We start from the raw sequence: 9,443 nt of genomic DNA on the forward strand, positions 1-9,443 counted from the left end.
TGTTCTCTTCCTGGTCTGTTCTCTTCCTGCTCTGATCTCTTCCTGCTATGTTACTCTTCCTGCTCTATTCTCTTCCTGCTCTGTTCTCTTCCTGCTCTGTTCTCTTCCTGCTCTGTTCTCTTCCTGCTCTGTTCTCTTCCTGCTCTATTCTCTTCCTGCTCTGTTCTCTTCCTGCTCTGATCTCTTCCTGCTCTGATCTCTTCCTGCTCTGATCTCTTCCTGCTCTGATCTCTTCCTGCTCTGTTCTCTTCCTGCTCTGTTCTCTTCCTGCTCTATTCTCTTCCTGCTCTGTTCTCTTCCTGCTCTGTTCTCTTCCTGCTCTGATCTCTTCCTGCTCTGTTCTCTTCCTGCTCTGTTCTCTTCCTGCTCTGTTCTCTTCCTGCTCTGATCTCTTCCTGCTCTGTTCTCTTCCTGCTCTGTTCTCTTCCTGCTCTATTCTCTTCCTGCTCTGTTCTCTTCCTGCTATGTTTCCGCTCTGTTCTCTTCCTGCTGTTCTCTTCCTGCTCTGTTCTCTTCCTGCTCTGTTCTCTCCTGCTCTGATCTCTTCCTGCTCTGATCTCTTCCTGCTCTGATCTCTTCCTGCTCTGTTCTCTTCCTGCTCTGTTCTCTTCCTGCTCTGTTCTCCCCTGCTCTATTCTCTTCCTGCTCTGATCTCTCCTGCTCTGATCTCTTCCTGCTCTGTTCTCTTCCTGCTCTGTTCTGTTCTCCTCCTGCTCTATTCTCTTCCTGCTCTGTTCTCTTCCTGCTCTGATCTCTTCCTGCTCTGTTCTCTTCCTGCTCTGTTCTCTTCCTGCTCTGTTCTCTGCCTGCTCTGTTCTGCTCTGTTCTCTTCCTGCTCTGTTCTCTACCTGCTCTGTTCTCTTCCTGCTCTGTTGTATTTGGTCTCTCTTTATGTAGTGTTGTCTCTCTTGTCGTGATGTGTGTTTTTATCCTGTATTTATAATACCTTTAAAAAAAATAATTATATCCCAGCCCCGGCCCGCAGGAGACCTTTTGGTAGGCCCGTAATTGTAAATAAGAATTTGTTCTAAACTGACTTGACTAGTTAAATAAAGGTTAAATAAAATGAATAAAATCCTACTGTGTTCTCATCCTACACTGTTCTGCTCTGTTCTCATCCTACACTGTTCTGCTCTTCTCGTCCTACTCTGTTCTGCTCTTGTTCTCATCCTACTCTGTTCTGCTCTGTTCTCGTCCTACTCTGTTCTGCTCGTTCTCATCCTACTCTGTTCTGCTCTGTTCTCATCCTACTCTGTTCTGCTCTGTTCTCATCCTACACTGTTCTGCTCTGTTCTCGTCCTACTTCTGTTCCTGCTCTGTTCTTGTCCTACTCTGTTCTGCTCTGTTCTCGTCCTACTCTGTTCAGCTCCGTTCTCGTCCTACTCTGTTCTGCTCTGTTCTTGTCCTACTCTACTCTCTCATTAATATTTCCATGTGAAGCTGGTTGACAAGGTGTGTGTGTGTGATGGAGCAATGGAGGCTCCTCAGGGAAAAAGGGAGGACCATCCTCAGTCAATTCAGAAAAATGGAAATAGTGAAATATTTAAAAATATCTTTAGATAAAATATACTAAATATATTCACATCACCAAATAATTGAAAAAAATGGTATGTGATGACACACTACCCTCCATCACACCTACCTCCATCACATACCATCACACGACCTCCATCACCCTACCTCCATCACATACCATCACACTAGCTCCATCACACTACCCTCCATCACATACCATCACACTACCTCCATCACATACCTCCATCACATACCATCACACTACCTCCATCACACTTCCTCCATCACATACCATCACACTACCTCCATCACATACCTCCATCACACTACCATCATCACACTACCTCCATCACTACCATCACACTAGCTCCATCACACTACCCCATCACACTACCACCATCACATACCAACACACATATCACACTACCTCCATCACATACCATCACACTACCTCCATCACATACCAACACACACACCACACTACCTCCATCACATACCATCACACTACCATCATCACACTACCTCCATCACATACAATCACACTACCTCCATCACATACCTCCATCACTACCTACCTCCATCACATACCATCACACTACCTCCATCACACTACCTCCAATCACATACCATCGCACTACCTCCATCACATACCATCACACTACTTCCATCACACTTCCTCCATCACATACCATCACACTACCTCCATCACATACCTCCATCACACTACCTCCATCACATACCATCACACTAGCTCCATCACACTACCACCATCACATACCAACACACACATCACACTACCTCCATCACATACCATCACACTACCTCCATCACATACCAACACACACATCACACTACCCTCCATCACATACCATCACACTACCTCCATCACAATACCATCACACTACCTCCATCACACTTCCTCCATCACATACCATCACACTACCTCCCATCACATACACACAACAGCTCCATCACTACTCCATCCCATCACACTACCCTCCATCACATACCATCAACTACCTCCATCACATACCATCACACTACCTCCATCACATACCATCACACTAGCTCCATCACATACCAACACACACATCACACTACCTCCATCACATACCATCACACTACCATCATCACACTACCTCCATCACATACCATCACACTACCTCCATCACACTACCTCCATCACATACCATCACAGTACCTCCATCACACTACCTCCATCACGCTACCATCATCACACTACCTCCATCACATACCATCACACTACCTCCATCACATACCATCACACTAGCTCCATCACACTACCCCCATCACACTACCACCATCACATACCAACACACACATCACACTACCTCCATCACATACCATCACACTACCATTCATCACATACCATCACTCCATCACACTACTGCCATCAAAACCATCATCACACTACCTCCATCACATCACACTACTTCCATCACGCCACCTCTATCACATACCATCACACTACCTCCATCACACCACCTCCATCACACTACCTCCATCACGCTACCTTCATCACACCACCTCCATCACATACCATCACACTAGCTCCATCACACTACCTCATCACATACCATTGCACTACCCTCCATCACATACCATCACACTACCTTCCTCACACTACCTTCCTCACAATACCTTCATCACACCACCTCCATCACACTACCTCCATCACATACCATCACACTAGCTCCATCACACTACCTCCATCACATACCATCACACTACCTCCATCACACTACCTCCATCACATACCATCACACTAGCTCCATCACATACCACCACACACATCACACTACCTCCATCACATACCATCACACTACCATCATCACACTACCTCCATCACATACCATCACACTATCTCCATCACACTTCCTCCATCACATACCATCACACTACCTCCATCACATACCTCCATCACACTACCATCATCACACTACCTCCATCACATACCATCACACTACCTCCATCACACTACCCCATCACACTACCACCATCACATACCAACACACACATCACACTGCCTCCATCACATACCATCGCACTACCTACATCACATACCATCACACTACCTTCATCACACCACCTCCATCACACTACCTCCATCACATACCATCACACTAGCTCCATCACACTACCTCCATCACATACCATCACACTACCTCCATCACATACATCACACTACCTCCATCACATACCATCACACTAGCTCCATTACATACCAACACACACATCACACTACCTCCATCACATACCATCACACTACCACCATCACACTACCTCCATCACACTACCATCATCACACTACCTCCATCACATACCATCATACCATCACATACCATCACTCTGTTGGATAGCCATAGCCAGCTAGCTAACATAGCATCCCTCTCTGTTGGATAGCCATAGCCAGCTAGCTAACATAGCATCCCTCTCTGTTGGATAGCCATAACCAGCTAGCTAACATAGCATCCCTCTCTGTTGGATAGCCATAACCAGCTAGCTAACATAGCATCCCTCTCTGTTGGATAGCCATAGACAGCTAGCTAACATAGCATCCCTCTCTGTTGGATAGCCATAGACAGCTAGCGAACATAGCATCCCTCTCTGTTGGATAGCCATAGCCAGCTAGCTAACATAGCATCCCTCTCTGTTGAATAGCCATAGCCAGCTAGCTAACATAGCATCCCTCTCTGTTGGATAGCCATAGCCAGCTAGCTAACATAGCATCCCTCTCTGTTGGATAGCCATAACCAGCTAGCGAACATAGCATCCCTCTCTGTTTGAGCCGGGTGTTTGAGTAGGCTAAACTAACTAGCTGTATTCACAAGCTAAGTAAGTGGAAAAAATACTATGAATGAAAGCTCTTTCTTTCTCTCTCTCACTTGTCATTTATTTTTTAAGGAATTAATTTGTTCAAAACTGTTCAACTGTTGTCTTTCTCTCTCTTTATACACTGCAGTGCTAGCTAGCTGTAGCTTATGCTTTCAGTACTTGATAAATCCTCTGATCCTTTGATTAAAAATCCTTGTTTAAACCCATCTCCTCCCCTTCACCTACACTGATGGAAGTGGATTGAACAAGTGACATCAATAAGGGATCATAGCTTTCACCTAAATTCACCTGGTCAGTTTATGTCATGGAAAGAGCAGGTGTTCATAATGTTTTGTACAGTCAGTGTATATTCTATTATATTGACCTTGACAGAAACTACAAACTGTTGAACTCCCCAAGAATATGAATTCCTTTCTTTAGCACAAAGGAAACAACATGTCAGTCAGAGGTTTGTTTGTCTATGGGGGCTGGATATTTCTTTTCTGTATAAAAACTGCAACCTCAGGCTTCAATATTCCAACCTGTCTGTGAAACACACCCTGCAGCTCTGTGGTCGACTGGCAGCTTGGCATCAATGGATGAGATGAAGAGGAGGGGAGGAGAGAGAGAAAGAGAGTGGGTGCAAGAGAGAGAGAGAAAGAGTGGGAGAGATAGAGAGAGAGTGGGTGAGAGGTAGAGAGAGAGAGAGAGAGAGAGAGAGAGAGAGAGAGAGAGAGAGAGAGAGAGAGAGAGAGAGAGAGAGAGAGTGGGTGAGAGGTAGAGAGAGAGTGGGTGAGAGCTAGAGAGGGGTGAGAGAGAGAGAGAGAGAGGGTGAGAGGTAGAGAGAGGGTGAGAGGTAGAGAGAGAGTGGGTGAGAGGTAGAGAGAGAGAGATAGGGTGAGAGAGTGGGTGAAAGGCAGAGAGAGAGAGAGAGAGAGTGGGTGAGAGGTAGAGAGAGTGGGTGAGAGGTAGAGAGAGAGAGAGATAGGGTGAGAGAGAGAGAGAGAGAGAGAGAGAGTGGGTGAAAGGCAGAGAGAGAGAGAGAGAGAGAGAGGGTGAGAGGTAGAGAGAGGGGTGAGAGGTAGGGAGAAAGAAAGAGAGCGAGAGAGAGAGAGAGAGAGAAAGAAGGGGGCATCAAAGCCCAATAAACTGCATGATATTAAGAAATGCTATAGATGGAAGGAAGATAGTGTAGAAACCTACCTAGGAACAATTGTCCAAAAACAAAACCAATCCCTCCTAGACGACTTCCTGGACAAAATGTTTCCCCTGAAATAGTGAAGGTGTAAACTTAGCAGTAGAAAGCCTGAACAGAGTATCAGCTAACATATGAAATAAAAACAATTCAAGCTGAAAACCTAAGACAATTGTCAGCAATGAGAAATGGCTTGAGGAAGAGTACAAAAGCCTAAGAAAGACATGGAGAAACCTGTCCATTCATAAACACAGGGGCAAATGAGAAAACACTGAACAAACAGCAACACAAAGAGCTATCTATCCTAAATGGAGATGTCTGGATAAACCACTTCCCCAACCTTCTAATCATTTAACAAAGAACTAAGAGAAAAAACAAACATCTACTAAACTACCAGCTATTAAAGACTACCAACCTTCTAATCATTTAACAAAGAACTAAGAGAAAAAACAATCATCTACTAAACTACCAGCTATTAAAGACTACCAAGAACCCACTGGGTTCTCCTACTACATTAAAGACTACCAGAACCCACTGGATTCTCCACTTATATTAAAGACTAACCAGAACCCACTGGGTTCTCCTATTACATTAAAGACTACCAGAACCAACTGTCACGAATCCCGTTTCCTGAGTCTGTTTTTTTGCCTGTGTTCTGTCCTGGAGTGTTTTTTCCGGCGTCCTGGAACACACCCTGTCTGGTTGCCGGGCAATGTAGCCAGTTGGGAGTTCTGATTACCCGCACCTGTATCCATCAGCTATCTGCACACCTGGTCCTGATCAATCATCTCTCCTCTTCATAAGCCCGGACCTGACATCCATTCCCTGCCGGATCGTTAGCCATGAACAGTATGTTGTGCCATAGTATCAGCCTCAAGTTGGATAGAATTTGTTTTGTTTTACCTATTGCTTGCCTTAAACTTACCTCCGTTTGTTCTGTCTTCAGTTACTCACCCGGATCATTTACCCCATTTCCCGCCTGGTCGTCGGAGGATTCCGCTACCCCATTGGATCCACCTATTTACTCCCATCAACCCACCACCGCTGCCCACTACGCCACCTGGATATATCTACCCATTCACATTCACTTGTAAATAAATACTCACCTTCTTCCTACTCTCCTTGTCCTGGTCTGCTTCTGGGTTCGATTTTGAAAGAACGTGACACCAACTGGGTTCTCCTATTACAATAAAGACTACTTACATTGGATGAACTTCAGGACAAAATACAAACCTTCCAACCCAAAAGGCCTGTGCGGTTGATGGTATCCTTAATGAAATGATAAAATATACAGACCACAATTTCAAGTTACTATACTCAAACTCTTCAACATTATCCTCAGCTCTGGCATCTTCCCCAATATTTGGAACCAAGGTCTGATCACCCCAATCCACAAAAGTGGAGACAAATTTGACCCCAACAATTACAGCGGAATCTGTGTCAACCGTAACCTCAGGAAAATCCTCTGCAGTATCATCAACAGCGGACTCCAACATTTATTCAGTGAAAACAATGGCGTGAGCAAATATCAAATTGGCCTCTTACCAACCACCGTACGACACACCACGTATACACCCTCCACACCCTAATCGACAAACAAACAAAGCAAAACAAAAGCAAGGTATTCTCATGCTTTGTTGATTGCAAAAAAGCTTTTGACTCAATTTGGCATGAGGGCCTGCTGCATAAACTGATGGAAAGCGGTGTTGGGGGGGAGGGGAGTAAATATTACAAAATCTATGTACACAAACAATAAGTGTATGGTCAAAATTGTCACAGACTTCTTCCCTGGGGGCCGGGGGGTGAGACAGGGATGCAGCTTGAGCCCCACTCTCTTCAACATTTGTCAAATGTAATTGGCGAAACAGCACTAGAACAGTCTTGCTAGACTCTTGAAATAAAATGTCCATAAAGTTCTACTTTTGACTTATCTGTCCATAGAACATTCTAGAACATTCTTCCAAGAGTCTTGATGATCATTCAGGTGCTTTTTGTCAAACTTGAGTCAACCTTTTGTATGACTTGTTTCTGTCTGGTGAAAGCCAAGCACTGCGTTCCAGAGTAAGAACCTCATACCAACGGTCAAGCATGGTGGTGGTGGTAGTGTGATGGTTTGGGGTCAGTATGGTGGTGGTGGTAGTGTGATGGTTTGGGGATGCTCTGCTGCCTCAGGACCTGGACGACTTGCCTTAATAGAAGGAACCATGAATTCTGCTCTGTATCAGACAATTCTACAGGAGAATATCAGGCCATCCATCTGTGAGCTGAAGCTCAGCTGGGTGATGCAGCAAGACAACGATCCAAAACACACAATCAAGTCTACATGAAAACGGTTAAAAAGCAACAAATTTGAAGTTTCGTAAAGGCCCTGGTCAAAGTCCAGACCTAATCCCAAATGAGATGTTGTGGCAGGACTTGAAACGAGAAGTTAATGCTTGAAAACCCACAAATATCTCTGAGTTAAAGCAGTTCTGCATTGAAGAGTGGGCCACAATTCCTCCACAGCGATGTGAGAGACATGTGATCAATAACTACAGGAAGTGTTTGGTTGGAGTCATTACAGCCAAAGGTGGAACTGTATCTATATCTATATTAGAGTACCTGTACCTATATCTGTATCTATATCTATACCTATATCTGTATCTATATCTATATCTATACCTGTATCTATATCTATACCTGTATATATATCTATACCTGTATCTATATCTATACCTGTATCTATATCTATACCTGTATCTATATCTGTATATATATCTATACCTGTATCTATATCTATACCTGTATCTATATCTATACCTGTATCTATATCTATACCTGTATCTATACCTGTATCTGTATCTGTAACCATACCTGTATCTGTATCTGTACCTGTAACTATACCTGTATCTGTATCTGTACCTGTAACTATACCTGTATCTGTACCTGTATCTATACCTGTATCTGTATCTGTACCTGTAACTATACCTGTATCTGTATCTGTACCTGTAACTATACCTGTATCTGTATCTATACCTGTATCTGTATCTATACCTGTATCTGTATCTGTACCTGTAACTATACCTGTACCTGTATCTGTATTTGTAACTATAACCTGTATCTGTATCTGTACCTGTAACTATACCTGTACCTGTAATCTGTACCTGTAACTATACCTGTACCTGTATCTGTATTTGTATTTGTACCTGTACCTGTATCTGTAACTTGAGTTGAGTCCTTTTCACAACCACCAACCATTACATTTATGTTACCTGTAGTTGAGTTGAGGCTAAGTGCCTGTGCAGTGAAAGGATACTCCCCTCCTTGCTTGTCTCCTGCATGCTCTCCATCCCAGGAAGGGCAGCTGCCACACGCCGAAACAGCTGGAGAGAGACAGAGAGAGAGAAAATAAACAGAGAGAGGAGGAGGGAGATAGATACAAAGAGGAAGAGAGAGAGACAGACAGAAGGGGGGAGAGAGAGAGAGAGGGGGGAGAGAGAGAGAGAGAGAGAGAGAGAGAGAGAGAGAGAGGGGGAGAGAGAGAGGGGAGAGAGAGAGAAAATAAACAGAGAGGGGGAGGGAGATAGATACAAAGAGGAAGAGAGAGAGACAGACAGAAGGGGAGAGAGAGAGAGAGAGAGGGGGGAGAGAGAGAGAGAGAGAGAGAGAGAGAGAGAGAGAGAGAGAGAGAGAGGAGAGAGAGAGAGAGAAAATAAACAGAGAGAGGAGGAGGGAGATAGATACAAAGAGGAAGAGAGAGAGACAGACAGAAGGGGAAAGAGAGAGAAGAGAGAGAGAGAGAGGGGGGAGAGAGAGAGAGACAGAGAGAGAGAAAAATAAACAGAGTGAGGGGGAGGGAGATAGATACAAAGAGGAAGAGAGAGAGACAGACAGAAGGGGAGAGAGAAAGAGAGAGAGA

The 9,443-nt window shown here is 44.4% G+C and overlaps 1 protein-coding gene across 1 annotated transcript in view; it reads right to left on the reverse strand.

Annotated features, from left to right (window-relative positions):
- The window catches only part of LOC109883970 (ras-related protein Rab-6B), a 157,666-nt gene that overhangs the window by 30,339 nt on the left and 117,884 nt on the right, over positions 1 to 9,443 (reverse strand). The window contains exon 7 of the mRNA XM_031838181.1: positions 8,841 to 8,907. Within this exon, the coding sequence (XP_031694041.1) occupies positions 8,841 to 8,907 (67 nt within the window). The remainder of the gene's footprint in view (positions 1 to 8,840; positions 8,908 to 9,443) is intronic.

The sequence above is a fragment of the Oncorhynchus kisutch genome, linkage group LG13 (genome assembly GCF_002021735.2).
Source record: "Oncorhynchus kisutch isolate 150728-3 linkage group LG13, Okis_V2, whole genome shotgun sequence".
In the NCBI taxonomy this organism is placed as follows: Eukaryota; Metazoa; Chordata; class Actinopteri; order Salmoniformes; family Salmonidae; genus Oncorhynchus; species Oncorhynchus kisutch.